Source organism: Pelecanus crispus, chromosome 9, assembly GCF_030463565.1.
Source record: "Pelecanus crispus isolate bPelCri1 chromosome 9, bPelCri1.pri, whole genome shotgun sequence".
In the NCBI taxonomy this organism is placed as follows: Eukaryota; Metazoa; Chordata; class Aves; order Pelecaniformes; family Pelecanidae; genus Pelecanus; species Pelecanus crispus.
In genome coordinates this window covers 38,382,522-38,405,925 of record NC_134651.1, presented here as the reverse complement: position 1 = coordinate 38,405,925, position 23,404 = coordinate 38,382,522, and the positions used below count along the sequence as shown (strand labels likewise).

General features: G+C 60.7%; 1 protein-coding gene across 1 annotated transcript in view; it reads right to left on the bottom strand.

Moving 5' to 3' along the window:
- HMCN2 (hemicentin 2) overlaps nt 1–23,404 on the bottom strand; it is a 37,132-nt gene that overhangs the window by 6,243 nt on the left and 7,485 nt on the right. Inside the window, exons 15-62 of the mRNA XM_075716542.1 lie at nt 23,224–23,373; nt 22,323–22,517; nt 21,850–21,945; nt 21,347–21,471; nt 20,917–21,061; nt 20,667–20,779; nt 20,246–20,402; nt 19,874–20,036; nt 18,250–18,377; nt 17,991–18,099; nt 17,454–17,623; nt 16,772–16,867; nt 16,478–16,654; nt 13,498–13,617; nt 13,078–13,239; nt 12,437–12,718; nt 11,673–11,840; nt 11,393–11,506; nt 11,112–11,198; nt 10,414–10,605; nt 9,817–9,990; nt 9,308–9,421; nt 8,862–9,004; nt 8,536–8,686; nt 8,088–8,306; nt 7,705–7,818; nt 7,450–7,637; nt 7,160–7,256; nt 6,725–6,886; nt 6,217–6,330; nt 5,965–6,096; nt 5,348–5,491; nt 5,087–5,246; nt 4,577–4,701; nt 4,310–4,493; nt 4,013–4,110; nt 3,417–3,689; nt 3,129–3,319; nt 2,970–3,051; nt 2,523–2,659; nt 2,255–2,396; nt 1,898–2,045; nt 1,506–1,633; nt 1,221–1,377; nt 981–1,102; nt 600–764; nt 404–511; nt 181–315 (exon numbers count right to left, since the gene is read on the bottom strand). Of these exons, the coding sequence (XP_075572657.1) occupies nt 181–315; nt 404–511; nt 600–764; nt 981–1,102; nt 1,221–1,377; nt 1,506–1,633; nt 1,898–2,045; nt 2,255–2,396; nt 2,523–2,659; nt 2,970–3,051; nt 3,129–3,319; nt 3,417–3,689; nt 4,013–4,110; nt 4,310–4,493; nt 4,577–4,701; nt 5,087–5,246; nt 5,348–5,491; nt 5,965–6,096; nt 6,217–6,330; nt 6,725–6,886; nt 7,160–7,256; nt 7,450–7,637; nt 7,705–7,818; nt 8,088–8,306; nt 8,536–8,686; nt 8,862–9,004; nt 9,308–9,421; nt 9,817–9,990; nt 10,414–10,605; nt 11,112–11,198; nt 11,393–11,506; nt 11,673–11,840; nt 12,437–12,718; nt 13,078–13,239; nt 13,498–13,617; nt 16,478–16,654; nt 16,772–16,867; nt 17,454–17,623; nt 17,991–18,099; nt 18,250–18,377; nt 19,874–20,036; nt 20,246–20,402; nt 20,667–20,779; nt 20,917–21,061; nt 21,347–21,471; nt 21,850–21,945; nt 22,323–22,517; nt 23,224–23,373 (7,056 nt within the window). The remainder of the gene's footprint in view (nt 1–180; nt 316–403; nt 512–599; nt 765–980; nt 1,103–1,220; nt 1,378–1,505; nt 1,634–1,897; nt 2,046–2,254; nt 2,397–2,522; nt 2,660–2,969; nt 3,052–3,128; nt 3,320–3,416; nt 3,690–4,012; nt 4,111–4,309; nt 4,494–4,576; nt 4,702–5,086; nt 5,247–5,347; nt 5,492–5,964; nt 6,097–6,216; nt 6,331–6,724; nt 6,887–7,159; nt 7,257–7,449; nt 7,638–7,704; nt 7,819–8,087; nt 8,307–8,535; nt 8,687–8,861; nt 9,005–9,307; nt 9,422–9,816; nt 9,991–10,413; nt 10,606–11,111; nt 11,199–11,392; nt 11,507–11,672; nt 11,841–12,436; nt 12,719–13,077; nt 13,240–13,497; nt 13,618–16,477; nt 16,655–16,771; nt 16,868–17,453; nt 17,624–17,990; nt 18,100–18,249; nt 18,378–19,873; nt 20,037–20,245; nt 20,403–20,666; nt 20,780–20,916; nt 21,062–21,346; nt 21,472–21,849; nt 21,946–22,322; nt 22,518–23,223; nt 23,374–23,404) is intronic.

The window sequence follows — 23,404 nt, the reverse complement described above, 5'->3', positions numbered from 1 at the left end:
AGCGGCTATCGCACCCACCTTGGATGGCAGCCGGGAGCCAGGAGGACCCATGCACAGGTCCAGCCAGCACCTTGCTGGGATGCCTACAGCCCTGGGCAGCTCGGTCACTCAAATCTTCCCCCTAGCCAGGGGCTGGCGGGCAGCACAGGCTCTGCCAGCCTCCAGTGGGCTCCCGCTCACCTCCGGCGATGCCGACACCATCCTTCTGCCAGGTGACCTTCGGCCGGGGGACGCCGGTCGCCTCACAGGACAGCACTGCACTGGTGTTGACCATCACCATCGCCATGCCAGGCAGGGGTTTCAAGGCAGGGGGCTCTGCGAGGGGCAGGGAAGCGTTGCCCACGGGGGGTCCCCCAAGGTGGGCCAAGGCACAGGGAGCGGGACCTCTGGGAGCCGTGCGTACCGTGCACCGTGAGCCGGAGGTGTTTTCGGGCTGTGCCTGCAGTGCTCCTCGCCGTGCAGGTGTAGCGGCCAGCATGTGCAGGCAGCACCTGCCTGATCTCCAGGGCCCCTGGGAAGACAGCGGGCAGAGGGGAGGTGGCAGGAGGGCTGGCAGGGACCCACCGCCCCATCGGGGCTGCACTGCCCCATGCCTGTACCTGTGGGCAGGACATGGTAGCCCCCTCCTCGGCTCCCCAGCTGAGCCCCCTCCTTGCTCCACGACACCATGGGTGGGGGCACGCCGGAGGCGTAGCAGGTGAGGACTGCGGGGGACAGCCGGGTGACAGCCACGTCCGTAAGGTCATCAGCGATGGTGGGAGGCACTGGAGAGGTGAGGGAGGGAGGTGAGCAGGGCTGCCCAGAAACACTGAAGGCGATTGCCATCCACACGCGCCTGGGCACAGGAATTTCTATTTCCCCCCTCGCCCACCCCCATGTCCAGTCCCCAGGGGTGGGGCTGGAGCACACTCCACACCCGAGGTGGTGACAGACCCCGGGAACGCCACTCTCGGCAAGACCCACAGCCCCCAGGAGCTCACCGTGGACGGACACGAGGAAGACCTTGCGTGCCTCTCCAGCAGCATTGGTGGCAATGCACTCAAACTGCCCCTCGTCCCGGGGACCGGGGCTGGTGATGAGCAGTGACCCCGAGGGCTGCAAGCTGCATGGGCAGAGCACATGTTGGGGTCAGCCCCTGCCCCACGGGGAGCAGCAAGAAGGGACAACCCCCCCCTACAGAGGGACCCTTTGGCAGGCAAGGTGGCCGGTGCTGCGGGTACCTGTAGGCACCGGGCGGGAGGTGCAGGTTCAGCGGGTGGCCGTCCTTCTCCCACCTGACGTGGGGCTCGGGGGATCCCTGGGCGTCGCAGCCCAGCGTGGCCGGCTGCTGAGCCAGCAGGGTGAGGTTGGAGGGCCCGGGGGTGATGGCGGGAGGGACTGCGGAAGGGCATGGCAGTGATGAGCAGAGGACAGCAGCACATTGTTTTATCGATGAGAGCAGCCCAGCAGTGGTGGGTTGGAGGGGGGTGAGTCCAGGAGGGACCCGGCTTGGTTCTTCCACCTACCCAGCACGTGGAGGTCCAGACCTCGCCGGTCAGAGCCGGCAGGGCTGGATGCCATGCAGAGGTAATAGCCTGAGTCCTGAACATGAACAGGGTTGATTTGCAGGGAGCCGTCTGGCAGGAGCTGCAGCCTGGGGAGGGAAAGCAAGGGAGCCCTGTGTGGGTTCTGCCCAGCCGCGCTGCAACACACGGGGACACGGGGCTGGGAAGGTGGCATGTAACATTGCAGCCAGATGTGGCACGCATCTGCTGAGCCAGCATGGGGACAGAGCACAGCCCTTCATGGGGGCCCAGTTGCTGTCTCTGCTCCAGGCATGCCAAGATGCCTATTGATGTGGGAGGTGGCATGATCCGAGAGCCAGCTCTTGGTGCCACCAACTCACAGACCCTCGTACCTGTTGCTCCCACGGAGAGGCAGGAGCCGGCCATCCTTCCGCCACGTCACCCGGGGCACGGGCCACCCCTCCGCCCGACACGGCAGTACCGCTGAGCCGTTCAGCAGTGCCCTCGCCTCCTCGGGGCCCGGCTGGATCTCCGGGGCCACTGCGGCAGCACCCAGCCGGCACGGCAGAAAGTCAGAGACAGGGCCCAGGAGACGGAGAATATCAGCCCAGACCAGCACTGCCTGGGCACTGTCCAACCCCCGCTTCCCATTACCCCAACTGTAGGACACCCCGTAATATCGCACTTCCCCAAACTAACAGGGACAAGGCAGGTGCACACCTGCCCTGGGGCAGGGCATCATCGCTCACCGTGAACCTCCAGCTGGACACGCAGGCTGGTGTCCCCAAGCGCGTTGGTGGCCCTGCAGCTGTACTCCCCGCCATCCACTGCCCCCACGGCCTGGATCTGCAGGAAGCGCCCCTCGGCCAGGACTTGCCTGCGGGCATCCTCCTAATGCCCCCGGCGAGCCCCCGTCAGCAGCTCGCCCCATATCCCCCCCCCCACGAGCACGGCGGGGATGGTGGGGGTGCATCCCAGCCCCTGCCCATGCACTGTCCCGGGTCCCGTCACACGTACCCGCAGCGGGGAGCCCTCCCAGTGCCACTCGATGTGGGGGAACGGCACGGCATCCTCGGGGCATTCCAGGATGAGATGTCCTCCTGCCACAGCAGTAATGCTGTGGGTCTCTCCCACGCTTGTGATGCTGAGGGGCGCTGTAGGATGTGTGCCAGGAGAGACAGGGGGTGTCAAGCGAGTCAGGGGGTGCCAGGCGGGTTGGGCACACCCATATCTGTCCCCATAAGTCACGCATAGTCCCCCCGCTCTGCGGGACCATCACGCTGTGCTCCAGACCCCCCCCCCGACGGAGGCTTGACGGCCCCCACTGCTCTTCCCATCTGCCCCCCAGCAATCCCAAGGGTGGGTACAGAGGATGCTCTGGCTCTCTGGTTCCCCAGAGCTCTGATGGCCCCACAGCACCCCCTGCTAGCACCCTCCGTGCCTGCACCACTGGGGCCATGCTACCTTGGATGCTGATGTGGAAGCTCCTGCTGTCCTCCCCGGCGGGGCTAGCGGCCAGGCAGGTGTACAAGCCAGCATCAGCAACCTACATAAAGCCAGGAGAGGGAAAAATTGAGGCATGAAAAGAAAATGCACGTGGGGAGCAGAGAGAGGAGCTCCTACCTTCATGCTCTCGATGTGGAGGGTGCTCTCATTCCCTGACATGAGCCAGCGCCCTGCCAGCAGCCGCCCATCCTTCTCCCAGGTTACGGTGGGCATGGGGACACCCGTGACCATGCACGTCAGCTCTAGCGGGGTGCCCACGGCGATGGACATCTCGGTGGGATGGGGCGCAGCCTCGACACGGGGCGGTTCTGCAAGGCACACGGTGAGGCGGGTGGGCTCATCCCCTTGTTGCTCCCAAAAAATTGTCTGGCTCTCCCTCCCAAATCCCCGGGCGCAGACACGCACCAGTCACCAGGAGGTGGAAGGCTTTGCTGGCCTCCCCCACCTCGTTTGCCACCAGGCAGGAGTACACCCCCGCGTCAGCTGGCCTCACGGCCACCAGGCTCAGCCGTGGGCCACCTGGCACCTGGTTGCTCTGCTGTGCCAGGGGCTCGCCGTCCTTCAGCCAGGTCACCGCCGGTGCTGGGGACCCGGTGGCTTCGCAGGTGAAGGCGACGTCGGAGCCCTCAGCCACCATCAGCTCCTCGCTGCTCTCTGGGCTCTCCAGGACGGGGGGCACTGGGGAGGGAACATTTCTCCTTAGTGGGGCCGTAGGAGCAAAGCTGGGTCCCGAGGCACTGAGGATGGGTTTGGCAATTCCCTGGTGTCCTGTGAGCACCTGGAGGTGGCTCAGCCTCCCTGCGGGGTGCTCTGGGACTGCTCTGAGGCGGCTCCTGCCTTGCTCCATCCTCCCTAAGCCTAAGCCCAACCCCAGCAACCAAGGGCCAGCTCAGGACCCTGGTTAGAAACAGAGCTGCAAAGCACGACATGTGATCTGCCAGCAAAATTGGTGCTTGCGTGCCCCCAGCTCTGCTCTCCCCAAACCCCTCACTGCGCCGTACCCTGTATCTGCAGGACGAAGCTGCGATTGGCCACCCCTGCCTGGCTGGAGGCGATGCAGGTGTAGAGCCCGGCGTCGGAGACCTGTGCCTGGGAGATCCTACCCCATGGAGCAGGGCATGGGGATGGGGAGAAGACATCAGCTCCAGGTCCCCCCCCAGCCTCCCAAAGTCCCCCCCTCCAGCCTCCACAATGACGTGCAGCCACCTTTGGGGTGCAGCTGTGGCCATTCTGGCACACAAGCCTGGGTACCAGCCCCAAAGTCTGCGACCGAGCATCGCTCTAGGGTCGCTTCTTACCGGAGGACATGCCCGGCCGAGAACAGGGTGACGCGGGGGGACAGGCGCAGGGGCAGCCCATCCTTCAGCCAGCTCACGTGCAGCGGAGGGGACCCCCGCGCCCGGCACTCCAGTGTCACCACTGCAGACACGACGCCGTGGACCACCTCAGAGTCATCGACACCTCTCTCGATGGTGGGGGGGACTGGGCGAGGGGACAGAGGTGCTGACGAGGCTGTCGGGGGTGGGTGGCCCTGGTGCTGCCCTGTGGGCCCCAGCCCCACTCACCCAGCACGCTCAGCGTGTGCAGCCGTGCGTCTTCGCCCGCGCTGTTTTGGGCCAGGCAGGTGTATGCCCCCGAGTCGGCAGCTTGGAGCCCCTCGAGGAGCAGGGAGCTGCCGTCTGGGGACATCCTGGGCACAGAGAGAGCAGGACAGTGACCTGTGTGTCCATCCCCAATGTGCCCATGGAGCAGAGATGCTCTGCGCTTGGCTGCAACCCAGGCTGCAGATTTTGGGGTGCACTGCAAGGCCAGCACCAAGAGCTGGGACCCTGCCAGGGTGACAGTGACCACGCCAGGCTGCAGCACCATCCAGGACACGAGGGCTTAACCCAGCACAGTGCTTCTCGGACAGCTGGGATACGCTCGTCCCAGCTCTCCAGGCAGCAGGGAGACAGGGGAGAAGCAGCGGAGCTCAGCCTGCCTTGCGCTGCTCTTTTGCACATGGGGAAACTGAGGCACAGACAGGGCTGTGCCACGGCTAGCCTGTGGGGTGCTCCCCCCCACCCCAGACTCACCGGGCACGCGACGGGGGCTGCAGCCCCAGAGGCTGCCCGTCCTTCAGCCAGGAGATCTGGGGGGTGGGCTGTCCCTCCGCCCGACACTCCAGCCTCACCCCTCTGCCCTCCAGCACGCTGTGCTCACTGGGGACCCCCGCGCTGGTGATCTGGGGTGCCACTATACCAAGAAGAGAGGGAGGCTGAGGAAGAGGAGGGGAAGGAAGGCTCCCCTCAGACGGAGAGCCTGCGGGGACCCCCACCACCCCGGGAAAGCCCTACCTCGCACCAGCACCATGAAGTCCTTGCGCGTCTCGGTGCCTGGGCCCCGTGCCAGGCAAGTGTATCGTCCCTGGTGGAAGGGCTGCAGGGGGCTGAGCTGGAGCTGCCCCCCCCCAGACACCAGGCCCCGCTCCGGGCTGCTCTCTGCGAGGAGATGGGGCAAAGGGGGCTGCAGTGGCACTCCTCTGCCAAATTATCCCCAGGCACGTTGTCACACTCCCTCCTTCCCACCCCCAGGACCCAGGTTTGAAGACTTGGTTGGGGCTCTGCAGAGCAGGGTGTTTGCACTGCGTGTTGCTGGAGCTTTGCAGGAGAAAAAAGCCACTGGGCTGGGGGCAAACCCTTATCCCAGCGGGTGGCCAAGGGCTGGTACCCAGAGTGCTCACCCCCACATCTCTGCATCACATCCCATGCCCACATCCTATTGTTTCAGCCTCAGGAACAAATCTGAGGCCTCTTAAAAAACATGCAGGGAAAATGCCAGCCCCTTCTCTCCGTGCCCTGCAGTTCTCTCACAGCCAGAATAGAAGTGGGGAAACTGAGGCAGGTCTGCTTCAGATGGGGCAGTGGTGAGGCTCGGGATGGCAGCCTGGCGGAGCGTCCCCCTGTGCACATACCCAGCGGGCTCCCGTCCTTCAACCAGGTGACGGCAGGCGCGGGCACACCGGTAACTTGGCAGGTCAGGACCAGGGGGCTCCCCATGTCGGCATCCAGCGTCTCCTGCTGCGGGTCCTCAATGCCCGGGGGCCCTGGGGAGGAGGAGCGGGGGTGGGGAGTGCAAGCAGGAACACCCAGACCAGGGTTTGCCATCAGCTCCTTGGTGTGTGCTCTCGAGGGGCAGAGCTCCCAGCCGAGCCCTCGTCTCTTACCGTGGACAGTGAGGATGAAGCACTTCTCGACCCAGCCGACCGCATTTAGTGCCACGCAGGTGTATGTGCCTGAGCTGGAAAGCTGCAGGCGAGGGAGCTGCAGCACCCGTGAGCCTGGAAGAAGCAGAGAGCAGGGAGTCAGGGCAGGCTGGAGCCGGGACCGAGTCCGGGCCACTGTGCTGGCAAGCTGACCCGTCCCCCAGCAGGCGGCAAAGCTCCGTGCAAGAGGTGTCCAGCCAAAGTCTCTCTTTGAGGTCTGAGGCCTCACTGTGCACAGCAGAGAAGGGTGCTGAGCTCCTGGGGAGCGGCAGCGCAGAGTTTGCAGGATGCAACCTTGGTCCTTTCCAGAAGGGTTCACTCGGCAGTAAGTTGTTAGCGTGTGGTTACAGCTGAAAGTCTGAGCTCAAGTACCTCATGTGGGTTAGGGGAATTAGAGCCCGCCATGGAGAGCCAGCGGCTGTGCCAAGCCCTGGGGGACAGGCTGTCATCCTCGCTCATCCCAACGTACCTGGGGTGACGGTCACCTCCTCACCAAGCTGCAGGACATGGCCATCCTTGTACCAGGCGATCTCCGCAGTGGGCTGGGATTGGACATCACACGCCAGCGAGACGCTGCCGTTGACGATGCCGTCGATGCTTTCGGGGTTTGCACCCATGATCCAGGGTGCTTCTGCTCCGGCACACCCCAAAAGACAGTGCCAGAGGGGAACCGTCACTGTGGAGGCTAAGGTCTCCCCGGGGCTCCCCAGGAGGAAACACACACCGAGCATCTCGCCTGCTTGGAGCGTGCTGGTGCCTCGACCTCCTTGCACGGAGCGAGCGTGACAAGCACAGGGGCGTGGAGGCAGCCACGTGGTTCAGAAGCCACGGGAGACTCCAGCTGGCAGAGGAGGAGGAGGAGGTAAATCAGTGACCCAGGGACGGGTCGCTGGGGATTGCTTACCCTGCACGGCAAGGACAAAGTGCTTCTCAGCTGACCCGGCCGGGTTCTCGGCCACGCACGTGTAGCTGCCGGTGTCACCTGCCTCCACCGTGGCCACCTGCAAAGAGGGAGCAGAGCCCCACTGAGGGCTGCCCCAAGCCGGGGAGCTGCTGGGGCTCCCATGGGGACCTCGGCACCTGGCAAGACCAGGGCAGTCTCCTCCTTGGGGAGGGGAGAGTGCCCCGTCCCCTCCAACCAGTGTCTCTTATGTCCCCCTCTGGCACAGCCACCCTGCCCAAGGGGACACCAACCTGCAGGACTGTGCCACCCTCCAGGAGCTGGTGCCGTGGGCTGACCACAATGGGGACATCGTTCCAGAGCCAGGACACCACAGGCACCGGGTGCCCGGTGGCTTCGCACTTGAAGCGGACGGTGCCATTGATGGTGGCTGTCACCTCCTCAGCCAGGTCCTCCGTGCCACCATGGATGGCCGGGGCGGCTGGAGGCAGGCTGTTATCGGGCTGCCACGTGCCTCCGTCCACTCCCCGCCCCAGCCCCGTACTCACTCAGCACCTCCAGCTCGTAGTGCAGGCGGTCCTGTCCCGCCGCGTTGGCCGCCTCGCAGGTGTACCTGCCCGCGTCCTCCTCCCGCACCACAGGCAGCTGCAGCACCCGGCCCCCTGCGGTGCAGGGCAGGGGATGGGGAGGGCTCCGCGGGGGTTGGAGGGTCCCCTCCAACCTCCCCCTCCCATCTTGCTGTGTACGGACCCCCATGCAGCCCCAGTGACATGGGCCCGCTCGTGCAGGCCCCACGGGTGCTGTGCATGCTGGCAGGAACAAGAGGACAGAATCCAACACCCCCCCCCCCCCCCGCTATGGATGCTCTCAAGCCACAGAGCTGCTGCAGGAAACCCCCCCAAACCCCACAGTGAGGGTCCATGCCCATTACCTAGCAGCATCAGCACCCCCGGGCCTGGCGAGAGGGGTTCCCCGTCCTTGTACCAGGTGAGCCGGGGGGGTGGGATGGCACTGGTGTCGCAGTAGAGCGCAGTGGGCTGATCGAGGACAGCCTGCCGGTGCTCCGTCACCTCCCCATCCTGGTCTTCCTCCCGGTGGAAGATCTCAAGGGCTTCGTTGGGGCTCATCTGCTGCTGGAAGAGGGGTGGCACTGCGGGGACAGGCCATGGTCAGCTGTGGGCAATGGGGACTCGCACCCCCAGGTGCAACCAGAGCATCTGCCCGGGCCTGACTGGGGCCAAGGAGATGTCCATTTTCTAGCAGATACAAACCCTCTTCCTGCTCACCCTGCTCTGCTCCCACGAGGGACCACACTAAGGACCCCTCCTCCTGCCAAGACACCTGCTGCTCCGGCCACTGGCTGGCTGCCCAGGGCTCACCTTGGACATGCACGATGAAGTCCCTGTCATCTTCGCCCACGGCGTTGGTGGCCACGCAGGTGTAGTGCCCCGAATCCGAGATGCCAGCTGGTTTGATCTGGAGGACCTGCCCCTCTCTGAGGATCTGCAGGTGGCCGGTGCTTTCCAGGAGCTGCATGGGGACCCCAGCCCCAAGGCAGGGAAGAAACAGAAGGACAGGAGGAGGATTAAATACCCAGGAGTGGGACAGAGCCCAGCCAGCCATATAAAGGGTATCTTCCCGCTCCATCCACCTGGGAGGGTCCCCAAAACCAGCAGCTCCTCCCTGGTTGCAGTTAGGACCTCACCTGCTTGTCCTTGTACCACCGGATGGTTGGCTCGGGCACAGCCCAGGTCTCGCATTCCAGCAACACCGTGCTGTTGACCCTGGCTTTTACCTCTTTCATGGCAAATTCCCCCAAAGGGTCATCTCTGGCAATCCAAGGAGGAACTAGTGGGGAGAGACGACACAGCTGGCATGAGAGAAGAGCCCACGAAGCTCTTGCTCTGCCCTACTCAGCAACAGGCAGCACCTTGGCGTGCTGCTGACACCCTCAGACAGACCCCTTTGCCCTCCCCAGGGTAGGCCAGAGGATTTTTGGGGCCACATGCCAGTATGTGTGTGACTGAGCACCAGCTGCAAGAGGTGCAGCTCCCTGGGGTGAAGGCACAGGAAGGGAAGGAAGGGACACTGGCCCAGTTATAGCGGTGGGGTTGCTGCAGGAATCAGGAAGCACATTGAGAGCTGCCGCACCCAGGACCTTCACGGAGTAGTTCTTCACGGCCTCCCCGACCTCGTTGGCCACGATGCAGCTGTACGTGCCTGTGTCCTCTTCCTGGGCATTCAGGATCTGCAGCCCGTGGCCACCTGGGCAAAGGGGGTCTCCTCAGAGGGCTGCCGCTCACAGCCATGGCTGTCCATCCCCATGCAGCACAAGAAGGCATCTTAAGGGACCTGCCTATCACCTGCAAGCCTGACTTGAATGGGTCTTCTAGAGCCCAGTTTCCAGGCTTATAGAAACCAGTGCTGTCTCTCTGATGCTGCCAAGGAGGCTCTAGCTATATCGGACAATGCAGCACATGGAAGATCAGCACCCACCTGATGGCCTGAGCCCTTCGGGTCCTGCAGGACGATGACTGCTCACTATCCCACTGCCCTGGACAACAGTCAGACCCAGAAAAGGTCCCACTCCCGCTCCCCCAGGCATACAGCAAGGGGCCCCAACAACCCATGCAGAGCCAGTGGACACCAGAGCACAGTACCAGGGACCAGGTGGACATTTCTAGATGCTTTGAGGGGAACCTCATCCTTGAGCCAGGTGATGTTGGGAGATGGGTATGCCAGAGCCTCACAGACCAGGGAGATGGGGTTGTTGATGATCACTGTGACTTCTTCTGTGGCAGCATCATGGGCATCTCCAGCGAAGGTAGGCCTGGCTGCAGAGACATGTTTGCATGGCAGATCAGCATTAGCACCCACTTAGGCTTCCCAATACTTCGTTCCCCTGCCAGAAAGCATGATCCGAGTTCAGAGAGTTAGGGTTGATCACAGCATGTGAAATGCACAGCACATACAGCACAAGCCCAGCTTCAGACCCTGCCCTCCAAAAGCACAGGAGACACTCTCCCCCTTCCCACCAGCCACCATCAGAGATGGCTTCTGCACTAGATGGCCCCTTTATGCCCACCCAGGAGGTCTCATGAAGGCTTTGGGGCAGGTCCAGGACCTCATGCCATGCTGCTGGCAGTAGGGTTAAGGGATCGTCACCACCTACCTGGGGCAGGCAATTAAAAAGCCCTCTAAGTCCAAGTCCCCTGCTCACACCTGAGACCCTGCCTCCATCCAAAGGCATCTCGTACCCAAAACATCTAGCAGGTAGTGCTTGGTTTGATTCGCCACAGAGCTGGAGGCCACGCAGGAGTAGCGGCCAGCGTCAGACAGGGAGGCTCGGGGGATGTGGAGCACGGAGCCATCAGGGGAGATGGAGAAGGTGTCTCCACTGGGCAGAGGGTGGCTGTCTTTCAGCCAGGTGATCTTAGGCTGGGGGTTGCCTGTGCAGGATGGAAAGCGGGTTTTGGCCTTCATGCAAAGTTCTTTCTGTGCGTGCACACAGCCTGACCGGGGTCACCACGCTGGAGCTTTTCTGGAAAGCAGGGACATCAGCCCAAATCCAAAATTATCATGATCTGGATCAGGTTTTTAGAAGCTGCTGGATGAGCCAGCAAGAAGAAAGAAAACTGTCCTGAGTAGGAGGTGATTAATTATTCCCATCACTAAAGAAGAAACCAGATTAGAGGAATTTTAGCTCCATTTGGGAAAGATTGGAGCTTACGTCGTGGAACAAGCTCCCCGCGTGGGCGCTCCCTCCCCAGCGCTTCCCGGATAGCCCAACTGCAAAGCCAGGAATTATCCCAAAAACGCTCTTCAGCCGATTTCATCTATTTTCATGTCATCGACTGGAGCCATCCATTTGCTCCACGCCCCAAAGGGAGACTCAGGTCCGTGAGCCCCCTCTCCCACCTGCTCACACCACCTCCGCTCCCCATGTGATGCTCACCCGCAGCCAGGCAGGACCAGGTGACAGGGTGACCCTCTGGCACTTTGATGGTCTCTTCTTTGCCTGCGTTCTCAATGTGGGGAGGAACTAAGAACACAAGCCACCAGGGACCTCAGCAGCTGGCCAGCTTTGCCGAGCCCCTGAGCTCACATGCTAAGGCATGAAGGACTCTGGCACTGCAGCTCCCACCATGCCCAGTCTTAACTCATGACTGTCCCTGCAAGGGTGAAGCTCTGAAATCCCACCAGGAATCCTGCAGCAGACAGAGGACCCCTCCTTACCTAAGACCTCCACATGGAAATGCCTCCTGGCCTCCCCAGCTACATTGCTGGCCAGGCAGGAATAGTGGCCACCATCCTGGGCTCGTGCATGGGTGAGCCTCAGCAGCCAGCCCCCTGGAAGCATGGACAGAGAGGTCTTAGGGCCCTGATCCAGGCACTAGCCCATCCCAGCAGTGCTCCTGCAGGGCTGGAGCTCCGCCACATTTAAACCCATCAGCGCTGGGGCAAAACGTGCTCCCAAAGCTCCCATCTCTCACAGCATCCATGCCTTGTCCCTGACCTGAAAGTATCTGCACGTGCTTGCTGGGGGTGATGGGGGAGCCATCCCAGGACCAAGTGACTGTGGGCAGGGGAACGCCAGTGGCCTCGCAGGTCAGCATCAGGGCTCCATGCAGGGACACGCTGACATTGGTTGTCGATTCTGATCCTTGAATGAACTCAGGAGGAACTGGGGAGACAGAAAAGGGTAGACATCCATTTGCAAAGCAGCAACCAAGACAGCAGAGGAGCAAGGCAAAGGGGGCAAACTGAGTAAACCCATCTTGTTCCCACCCTCCTGCTCATATAGTTTGAAGACACAAGCCCAGAATGACCTTAGCATCATCTGAAGTTGTTGCCTTTGAAGGTGTTATGGGACAGGTGACCTACAGCAAGTATGTGCCACCTACCTGCACCCCCAAGCCCATGCTTACAGGTGTGACACCAAGCTGGCCACACACCCTGAGCCACCTCAGGCCTTTTCCAGCTCAAGTGCTTGGTACCTTGACCCATGAGGTTTCCCAAGTCCTTGGAAAGTAGATGACTTTATGAAGTGTGAGATGGTCTGCTCTGATGACCCTGGAAGAAAAACTCCTGGCTGATGGAGCCAGTTCTACAGCTATGCCTAGAGCATCCCCCTTCTGACCCAAGATCTTCTATGTGCTGGATTGTGCAAGACTTCCATGTTGGCTTGTTCTTCGCACTTGTGCTATGCAACATCACCACCCTCCCAAGCCTGCCTGCATCCATACCCCCCCAGTCACCAGCCCTGTCCCACACCCCTACCATGCACCACAACGTCAAACTCTCTCCGCTCCTGCCCAGCTGCATTTGCCACCAGGCAAGCATAGCGTCCCGCATGGGCCACCTCCGTCTTGGGGATGCGCAGCCGCCTCCCCTGCTCCGTAAGCAGGAGCCCATCTCCACTGGCCACAGGCTGCCCGTCCTTCACCCATGTCACTGTGGGCGGTGGCGTCCCCACGGCCTCGCACTCCAAAACCATCTCGCCAGCCTTGATGACAGAAACCTTCCTTGGGGCTTTGCTGCTGCCCTGGATCCTCGGCAGCGCTGCAGGCAGAGGGACACAGGGTGGAGGCAATGCTGTAGCAACTCCCTTGGCCGTACGCAAGTGGATATACAAATACCATCGGTCTGGACAGTGGCAGCAGGAGGGCGAAGCAAATGTGAGTGGGTGCAACTAGTGCAATCGGGCTGCTGGAGTGAAAACCAGCTACAAACAGCTTGGAGCCAAGAGGAAAGCTGGAGGAGCAAAGCTAGGCCAGCTAGCAGCATCCTTTCCAAAACACCCAAGGCAGCGGGCAATGGCTGTGAACTTTTGGGTCCAGCTGGATCTTGCATTGACAGAGATCATGGCACCTTCAGCCACCCCCACAGGTCCTCTGTGTCTCTGGAGCTACCCGGCTCACCGTGCACCTCCAGGCGATGCTCCTTGCTGCTGCTGCCAGCGGCATTCCTGCACTCGCAGGTGTACGTCCCCTTGTCCACCAGCCGTACCTTCTCGATGTACAGCATGCTCCCTCCTGTGGACACCAGCTTCGGGCTCCCGGGCTCGGTGGAGAGGGGCTTGCCTGCCCGGAAAAAGGGACAGCAGCCTCCTCTCAGGGTCCCAGCAGGACCAGTTCCCACCCAGAAGATGGATACTGCTCAACATAAAGCACTCCTTGCTGCAAGGAGACCAACATCTCTCTGGTGGGTCAACACATAGAATCATAGAATCATTTAGGTTGGAAAAGACCTTTAAGGTCATCGAGTCCAACCATGAAAAGGAAGGAAAGCATGTTTTTAACATGTGTGGGGAGGGACGAGGCTGAGGAGCGGGACCCTACCCTCCTTCTGCCAGCTCAGGGTGGGGAAGGGAATCCCGTGGCACTCGCAGGCCAGCCTGACAGACTGCCCCTCCAGCACAGACATGGCGGCAGGCTCTGCTGAGGAGAAGGACGGGGGCACTGCAGGGGACGAGAGGAGAAGAGCAGCTCACTGATGGCAGCGGACAAGAGGAGAGGGGCAGATCCCCACTGCAGCTCCGTCCTGCTGGCTACACACCACCCGCAGCTCTGCTGGGCTTTGCACAAGAACCAGCAAGCCTCCCCTGCGCTGGCTCCATGTGGAAACAATAATCTTGAATCTCCAGCTGTTAAGTGAGTGATGGTTTTAATTGCATGTGGCCTACAGCAGAGGATGACCAAGCATCCCGCACCAGCCACGCAGGCAGGCCAAGCCCAGACTGGCCAGACACAACCTTATTAGGTAGCACTGCTCACTGGGAAGGTTACCTAACTCTTTCCATTATCAGATGCTGTTCTCAGTTGCTCATAAATACTGGATGGAAAATGGTAACTCCTTCCCATGAGGGATATCAATTTGTAGAAGAAAAACCCCAACACCCAGAAACCCCTGAAAAACAAAAACAGCAGAACCCAAACAATCCACCCGAGCCAGGACACCAGACGTGCGAATGTTTCCCTGGGAAGGGATTGCAGGAACAAGCCTGGATCAGGAGAACTGGATTTTCTCCACTCCCTGGCTACCTGCCTGCAGGACTTCCACCAACTGGCCTAGAGCGTCCCTGAGAAAAGCCAGGCCCTGGCTCAGCCCCCAGCGCTGTGGACGTGCTGAACAGGCCGGGAGGCTGCAAGGATGCTCAAACTGAGTGAACGAAAGCAGCCGGTGCCCATCCTGGCAGCAGCCTGGGAACCACCGCTGGCATTCTCCCAACTTGGGCGGGAGGAGAGAAGGGGGACGATACCTGCAGCGACCGCTGCACTGACTAAGTGTGAATAAAGGACAGAGAAGCCCTGGAAATGGCAAGGAAATCCTTCACTCTCCTGCCTAAGTTTTGGAAAGACACCTTTTCTGCATCATCACTGAAATCTCCCCCTCAAGACTCATGCAAACATTGGCTTTTCCCCTCTGACATCGTTCTGGTGAGGATTCCCTACCACCTCCAGCTCCATCGTTTTGCAGAGCTTTAATATTTTGGGCTTAGTGTTTTCCAAGCCAGTCAGCTACCCCAGGTACATATTATACATATAAAGAAATAGTATATAATATAGTATATATGTGTGTGTATACACAAACACACTGTATTTGCCCCTGATGGGCTATTGCAGCCTCAGCGGCCCTCACCCCACACATCGAGGTTGTAGTGTTTCTCCGGGCTGCCGGGCACCTGGCACGTGTACTTGCCCGCATCCTGCACCGTGGCTCGCCCGATCTGCCGGAGCAAGCAGAGACATTAAGATGCTCTGCAGCAGAGCTGGACCCGCACAGTCCCTCCATGGGGGGATTTTGTGCCAGCAGAAGCCATGGGGATGGGATCAGCGTGAGGTGTGGGAATGGTGCTGAGCCATGGCCAGCAGAGAGGGACAACCCCCCCCTCTGCACCCACCCTCTCCCAAGGGCGGGGAGGCAGAGACAGGGGTCTTCACAGCCCTGTTTCCCCTCCCATCCCCTGAAATACTCCAAAACGTCACCTGCAGCACGGTCCCCTCCGCAGACAGCTGCACACCCAGCTTTGGTGTGAGCAAGTTCCCGTCCTTCAGCCAGCGGCACCCCCAAGGGGGGACCCCAGGAGCCAGGCACTCCAGGGTCACCGGCTGGTTGACAATGACAGAGACGTTCTCCTCCTCACCCAGAGCAGTGGGGGGCACTGGAAAACAGATCGACAGGGCAACACCTTCCCCGAGCCACCCCCTTCGGTGCCCCTCCCCAGGGCTGGTCCCCCACAGCCCTGCGCACTGGCAAGGGGATGGTGGAGCAGCCCCGTAGTCCTGAGCATCACCCCCAGCCACGCTGGTGGGAAGGGGCTGGGGATGCACGGGGGTACTTACACCGCACCTCGAGGGCGGCCTCACGGCTGTCCTCCCCCACGGCACTGCTGGCTACACACGTGTACGTCCCCGAGTCCTGGAGATGAGCGGTGGGCAGGGACAGCATGCGCCCACCAAAGAGGATCTGTGCTTCCCCAAGATGCAGAAAGAGCCCAGATGAGCACAAAACCAGAGAAACTCACAGGCAGCTGGGCTGCAAGCCAGCACGCAGGAACAGGGATGTGTGGGCATAAGCCTGCCTTGAGCCTGTCCTTGTCACATCCCAGGAATCCTCTGCCCATCCATGCCCCTCATGGCAGGAAAGGCCAGCAGAGGCCTGAGCAGATCCATGCTCCCATGGACCAAACATGGGGCAGCTCTGGGCAACATTGCACCTGCTCAGCTCCAGCAATTGTTTTTGGTTTTTTTTTTTAAAAGCCAGAACAAGGAAAAGGAGCATCTTCCTGGAGGGATGTTCCTCAGTGAGCCCCCCCTCCATCAGGACCTGTCTCACCTGTGGGCCACCCACCACCACGCTAGACACCGGATTGCCATCCTTCAGCCACATCAGCACTGGAGCTGGGATCCCCACGGCATCACACTCCAGCGTCACCGGCTCGTTCACCACCACCGTGAGAGGTCTGGGGCCAGCCGTGATCTGCGGAGGCACTGGGAGGGGGCGGGCAGAGAAACGTCACCAGGAGCAGCAGGGTGCAAAAGGGACAGAGTGGGTGGGAGACACCACGGTGTGGACCAGGCAATACCCATCCATGGGGTCTTGGTTTTCTAGGACGTTATTTGGGATGAACACAGGGCATTGCATGGCTGGAATTGCAAACGGGGCAGAGGACAGGGGCTCTGCTAAAGCCATCTTCCAGGGACACGTCCGGAAGGCTGGGACTGCCCCATTGGTACCATGCACACACGAGAGATGCTGGGGGAGGAACACCCAGCTCCCAGGCAGCCGCGGTCCTTCCCCTGCTCACCACGGACTCACCAGTCACCTGCAGGCTGTACCAGAGCTCAGTGACACCGGCCACGTTGGAGGCCACACAGCGGTAGCTGCCAGCATCGGAGAGCCGGGCACGCTGGATCTCCAGGCGCTTCCCATCCCTGGACAGGGTCCAGCCTGGTCCATCCGCAAGCTGCTCATGCCCCTTGTACCAGGTGACGTCTGCAGGGAAGCAGGGAGCAGAGCTGTAAGGAGAGATGCTGCTGCCCTTTCACCAAGGGGACCCAGGAAAAGCCCCAGGGACGCATGAGCAAGAGCCAAGGGAGAGGACCGACTCACTGGGAGCAGGCAGCCCCGAGGCCAGGCACTCCAGGGACACCGTGCCATTCTCCAGGACAGCCAGGTCCACCATGCTGGGTTCGATGTTCGGAGGCACTGCAACCCAGCATGCACAGTCATCAGCTCTGCATGACCCAAGCCAGCTGCAGCCACACAGTGCAGTGCCATGGGGCACACCTGGGCTCACCGAGGCCTCTCGGCACGCACCAAGTCCTGGGAGCGCAGCGGCCAGGGCTCACTCCCTGCTCTGGGAGAGGACCGCATCACCACATGGTGCCACTGCTGCTTCCCGAGTCAGCTAGCAGGTTTGTTACCCCCTGGGATGAGATATTCATCCTTCCCAGGGCAGGGGTCTCCGCTCTCTGCCTGGTTTCTTACCCGGCACCTTCAGCATCACATCCTGCGATGCTGACCAAGGGGTGCTCCGGCCAGAGAGGCTGGGAGCAGACCCTTCACTGGGAAGCACCCATCAAGGATGGATGCTGTAGTTTACCGCAGTGTTGGTGGCTGTCAGCTCTCAGCCTCATGTTGAGGCTGGTGAAGGGCAAGATCCCAACAGATCAAGCTAGTGACCCTACACCTCCCAAAAAGCAGGGCCAAGAACACACCTCTCCTTTGGCTAGGTATATCCTCCCTGACATGTGGCATGGATAGCAGGTCTCACCCCAGATGCTGCACTCACCTTGCACCAAAACCTGCACCTCTGCCTGGGCCACCCCTGCCTGGCTGCTGCCCTGGCAGCTGTAGAGCCCTTCATGACTGAGCCCCACACGAGTGATCAGCAGGGTCCCACCATCCTCGGACACCACCACACCGTCCCGTTCACCCAGCGGGTGCCCGTCCTTCAGCCACCTGCAAGGAGGGGGACAGGCAGCGAGTCCTTGGTCTGTCCCACCACCCCCTGGCCCCCTATTTCTGCCCACCGAGAGAGTGAACAGCGGGGTGCTGGCAGCAAAGACTGTCTCCTTGTCACCTGGAAAGGGGCTGGCAGTGCCCAGACCACTAGGAAGAGCAGGATCCGAGGGGCAAGAAGCAGGACTGATGCCTCCCATCCTAAGGGACACCCCAAGCTCAGGTCTCCATCACCCATTCTGAGCCCCCATCCCAATCTCTGCTGCAGCTTTGCACACTGGGCCGCAGAGCACCCCCAGGGAGTTATGCAGCCCCTAAGGGAACTCAGGGGGACATGGGCAGGATCCCCCCACTCTGCAGTACTCACTGGATCTGGGGTGCAGGGATGCCCGTGGCACGACAGTGAATCCGCAGGGAGTCATTAGCGACGGCTGTCAGGTAGCTTTCCCCATCGCCGATCAGCAGCTGAGGGGGAGCTGGGGGGAAAGGGGACCTCAGGTTGGGACCACACTGGGACCCTGGCACAGGAGCGTGGGAGCAGCTGGGGGCTTGGAGGGTGCGGGACCCCAGTGGTACATTAAGACCCGTAGCCCATGGGAAGAGCATTTTAACCAGCGGACATGAACCTTGGACTTGCAGGCTGTAGCTGAGCGAGGCGTTCCCCGCAGCATTTGTGGCTGTGCAGGTGTAGAGGCCGGTGTCCATCACCTGGAGCTCAACCAGCTGGAGGGACCCTGAAGGGAGGACGCTGTGCCTTGGGGGAGAGGGAACGGAAGAGCTGGATGGAAGGAACAGCCATGTCCTCCGGCACCTACCCCTGGGCAGGAGCTAAGGGCTGAGAGCTCACCATCACCTTGAGACAGCCAAAAGAAGGTCCCCAGGGCCACCTCCTGCACAAGGAGGGCAGCAGAGCTGTCCACGGGTGCAAAATCCCTTTGCTCAGCTCCTGCGTGAGCTCAGCACCAGGCAGCAGCGTGAGCCATCCACCCGGGGGGACGGGGCTCCCTGTGGAGCATGGCCCCCGCAGCTGGAGCTGGCTGTGCTCTCGCTCCCAGCACTGTCTGTGCTCCACAGACGTAACATCATCTCAGCCCACGGGTGCAGATTCCTCCCCGTGTGCTCCCATAAATCACCCAGACATGTGAGGACAGGCCAGCTGAGATGTGGGGAGCAGCACAGATCAACCAGGAGCAGTCATGGAAAACCAGACACAGACAAGCAACACAGTCCCTCAAGAAGAGCAAAACCAAGATGCCCTCCTGCTTCCCCAGGCCACAGCAATCCTCAGGTGCAGGGAAAGAAGTGATTAACCCCAGGACTGGGGCCCATGAGTTTAGGGAGCATGGTGCTAACGTACTGAGAAAGCATGTCCTGCTTCCAAGGGGGAAGAACAAGACACTCAATAAACACATATCCAACCACTCTCCAGGTTATCTTCTCCCATAAAATTGTATTAAATGACTGTCCCATGGCTGCCATCAGCCTCAACAGCATCAACAAGTGAGTTTGGCCCTTCAGAAGTCACCCATGGGAACAGAACCGGCCTTTAAACCCACATCCCAGTGCAGACAATGCCACCACCGGGCTCACAACTGTGTTTCTGCCAAACCTTGGCCCAGGAGCATTTCAGTGCCTAAAGCCCATGAAGTCACTTGGGCTGCAATGGGCAACAGAGGCTGCAGCACCCCCAGCCTCCCCAGCTGCTCGTCCTCCTCTCCTACTCCTCCAGACCTCAAAACACATCCTCCTCTGTGTCCTGCAGCCACCTGGGTGCGGAGCAGCATCAAGCCCCAGTCCAACACCTCCCGCAGGGATCCGTCATCCCCAGGCACATCCTTGGCCTTGCTGCCTCCAGCACCATGACAGCATGAGGCAGGAATGTGGACGAAGGCAGATGGGCGAGTGGGGCCGAGGAGCTGTGCTGGAGCTGCCTTCCCTTCCCAACCCTAGCCCTGTGTCCGGGGCAGGCACATAAAGTACTGGGAGCAGCTGGTCTGTCCCAGCAGATGTTTGTATGATGGAAAAAAAAGCTGGTGGTTCTTGCTCTGCTCTCCTTGAAGAGCAGAGCTAATGCCGTACTGTTCGGCTGCCTCAGCTCCTGCCAGAGCATTGAGATTCGGCCACTTGATGCCAGGAATGCCCTTCGCATCTCCCTACCAAGCAGCTGAGTCCCTTCGTGGACCCAACATCCCTCTGGGGAGACACACAATCCCAAGAGATCATGGCCTCAGCACTCACAACTCTCCTTACCTTCTGGTGGCGAGAGGCAGTGGCTGGGACTCCTGGGTCCACACTACCAAGGGAGGAGGATAGCCTTGAACCTCGCAGGGCAGGGTGGTCTTCTGCCCAAGCATAGCCAGAATGGTTATGGGGTCTGACGCCTGCGATCCGTTCACCCTGATCCTGGGCTTCGCTGGGTGGAGAGGAAGCACAACTGGTGCAGGAACACTTCAGGTGCCCCACAGCCCTCACTGCTGCTCTTTCCATCCTGAATACCCATCTGGCACCTGGCTAGGTGGCCCAAGGAAGCTAGGAGAGTCCCCAGGTCATGCTCTTCCCACCAACCACCCTCCAGAGCCGCTTTACTAGGAGCTGGTGCCAGGGCCAGTCCCGGGCACTCACTGCTGACGGAGAGCTGCATCTCCCGGCTGGAGAAGCCTGCCGCATTGGTAGCTGTGCAGAAGTAAGTCCCAGCATCCCCAGGGGAAGGCGAAGGGATCAGGAGGGTCCCATCAGGGTCAAGGTGGTAGCGTGGGCTCAGTGAGATGGGCTCTGTGCCCTGCAGAGGAAAGGGAAGGGAGGAAGAAAGACAGCAGAGACTCTCCCATGAACTGAGCATCCCAAGGGCACGAAGAGGGCTCTGGACCCATCAGAGCAAGCTATCTTCCAGTCCCAGCTTCCCAGGGCACTTGGTGCCACCTCCCTGGGCAGCCACAGCCACACTGGCGAGCTACATCCCCTCCAAACACGTTACCCCACACCTGAGGGTGACCCATAGCCCAGCTGGCAGCAGGATGGCAGCCTGCCTGTCCCCGTCACCTACCTTTGCCCAGGTGATGGTGGGGGGGGGCACGCCAGTGGCATTGCATCGTAGGGCAATGGCCACTCCCTCGGTGGCAGCGACGAGGACAGGGCCAAGCTCAATGCTGGGAGGAACTGGGAAGGAAGTACCTCAGCATGCATGGCGGGGACCACATCCATCAGAGAGAGCGGTGCTTTGCAGCTTAAGAAGTGCAGAGGGCACCCACCCCTGCTCACCACAGTGCAGGGATGCCCAGCACCCTGCCACTCACCGTGGATGACCAGGGACACGTCCTGCCTGTGCGAGCCGAGGGCGTTGGTCACCTCGCAGGTGTACCTCCCCGCATCCCCCTGTGACACCTGGTCCACGTGCAGGCTCCCGTCAGCCCGGACAGAGTAGCGGCTGCTCAGGGCTACCTGGGCATAGGCAGAGAACAGAAAGCAGGTCAGACCAGGGGGGTCAAACATCATATTGCTGTGTCTTTGGGGCACATCTAGAAACCAGTCCTTGAGTGGTAGGAACATTCTGATGCAGCGATGAACCCACATTACCCTCCCAACCCAAATACTCCCCTAGCATCTTCCACCAGCAGCTTTGGCCCCAGGAGGTTGGGGCACCCATCCTGCAGCAAAGCCCCCGCCGCAGGGCTGTGCTTGTGGCTGCCCACCCACCCACCACCCCAGCAGGCTCAGAAGCCTCACCGGCTGCCCATCCTTCAGCCAGCGGCGGGCTGGGAACGGCCTCCCAGCCAGGATCACACAGGGCAGAGACACGGGTTGGCCTGGGAGCGTGCGGACCACAGGGGATGCAAGAGCTATTTCTGGGGCTGCTTGAGGGAGGGGAAAGGGAAAACAATACTAATTAGAGATAAATTTGCCAGGAACGCTCAAGACAACAGATCTGGATCGCCTTTCTTCCAAGGTCCAGACCTTGGCTCGGCACAAGCCAGCTCCAACATTCAACTCCTCCAAGAATTTGGGGATATTTGTCTACAATTTGGGTTCAAGCACGTGTCAGTCCATTAAGCCAAAGAGGTAGAATTGCATTATCTGAACCCTGCGCTGGGAGGAGGTTTGCTGAGCATTCACCACGGCTGGCTTGGAGCAGACACGGCTGCATGGCTCTGCCGCTCGCTCATCCCTGGCGCAGCCGGCACTGGCTGCAGCCAGGATCAATACATCAACAAAAGCACGTAAAAGCAAACCATGTCCGGTGACTGTGAGCTTGACCTCTGCTTGGATTTTCCCAAACTCATTCTGGGCTTCGCAGATGTAGACAGCTTGGTCATCCAGCGAGGCGCCTGGAGAATGGCAGGGAGAAGCCTGAGCCTGGAAGGGCTGGAGAGCCCCAAGCAAGCTCCAGGATGGGGTGACACCACCCTCCCCTGCCCTGCCACCGCCTCCGAGGGGGAAGAGACCCCGCAGTGCTGGAGGCTTGCAGGCTGTTATCGCACAGCTAAGCTTGAACAAGTAAAAAGTAGAAGTAAACCCACTCTATCAATGCTTTACTGCAGCAAAAAGAGTGGGCATGGGGGCTAATCCCACTGCTGGGACACCAGCCTGCAGCAGGCTGGGGGAGAGCACCCGAGGGTGACACCGTGTAAGCATGCACCCCGGCGGGATACCCACACACGCTCTCCACCACGCCAATGCATGCTTGCACGCTTAGCTCTCTTACTGTTGATGAGGAGCTCGGCAGCCTCCAGATGGCTGGAAACACCATGCGGCTCATGCCAGCCCATCACGGGCTTCCCGTCCTGCCGGGACCAGGTGATCCGTGGTGGAGGAGAGCCCTCAACGTGGCACAGCAGACTCACGGTCTCCCCAACCTCGACCGCCACGTCCCCCAGGGGCTCGGGAAAGTGAGGGGCAGCTGGAGAGAGAGCAGCGGAGAAGGGGCTCAGGCAGGTCCAACACCCCAACTTCCCCAGAGCAGGCTCTGCACAGCTGAGACTATAGAAGAGACAGGGCTGCAAAACTCAAGAGCCAGGTGCCCTGAAAAGTTCTGAGATTGACTTAAAGCATTTGGTGTTTTTCCAAAGCTGTTATAGCCATTGCAGTTTCCACCCCTTCCAGTTACACTCAGCATCCTCCTGGCTCAGCAAAACATTTTGCGCTTTTCCACCTTTAATTGCTTCAAGACTTACTGCCCTCAACTCAGAACCTCCTCTCTTTCTCCTCCCCAGGCTCTTCCATCCCTTATGCCTCCAGTGGGAAGCCCTGAGCATCAGTTGGGGTACTTGGATTTTCAGACAAAGAGAAGCCAGCCCCGACCTCTGTCTAATCCTACTAATTGCACTTTGCATCCCCAGTCTTGCCCCAAGCCATCGCATCCCATGCAATGGCACCTGCACCCGTCTTCTGCTGCTTCTCGAGCCTTTTCCCAGCTCCTGATCCTTGGAAATCCCACCAGGCTTCAGCCTGCTTGTACCAAGCACTGACACCCCTGCGCTAGGAAACCCAGGAGCTGGGGGAAGAGGAGCCTTGGGAAGCAGCAAGCAGGAGCTGAGCCAGGAGGGAGAGCAGTGGAGATAGGCCTGAGTGCTCAGTGGGACCCAAAAGGAGAGGCAGAGACTTACACCCCACGTCCAGCACAGTGCTGTCGAAGGCGATGCCGGCCTCCCCGAGAGCCTCACAGACGTACTGCCCCGCGTCCTCCTCCCGTACGGCCTGCAGCCGCAGGACGGCACGCTGGGTGCCAGCTGGGAACACCGCCACCACCTGCTCACCTGCCCCGAGACCCCCCACATCAGCACCCCA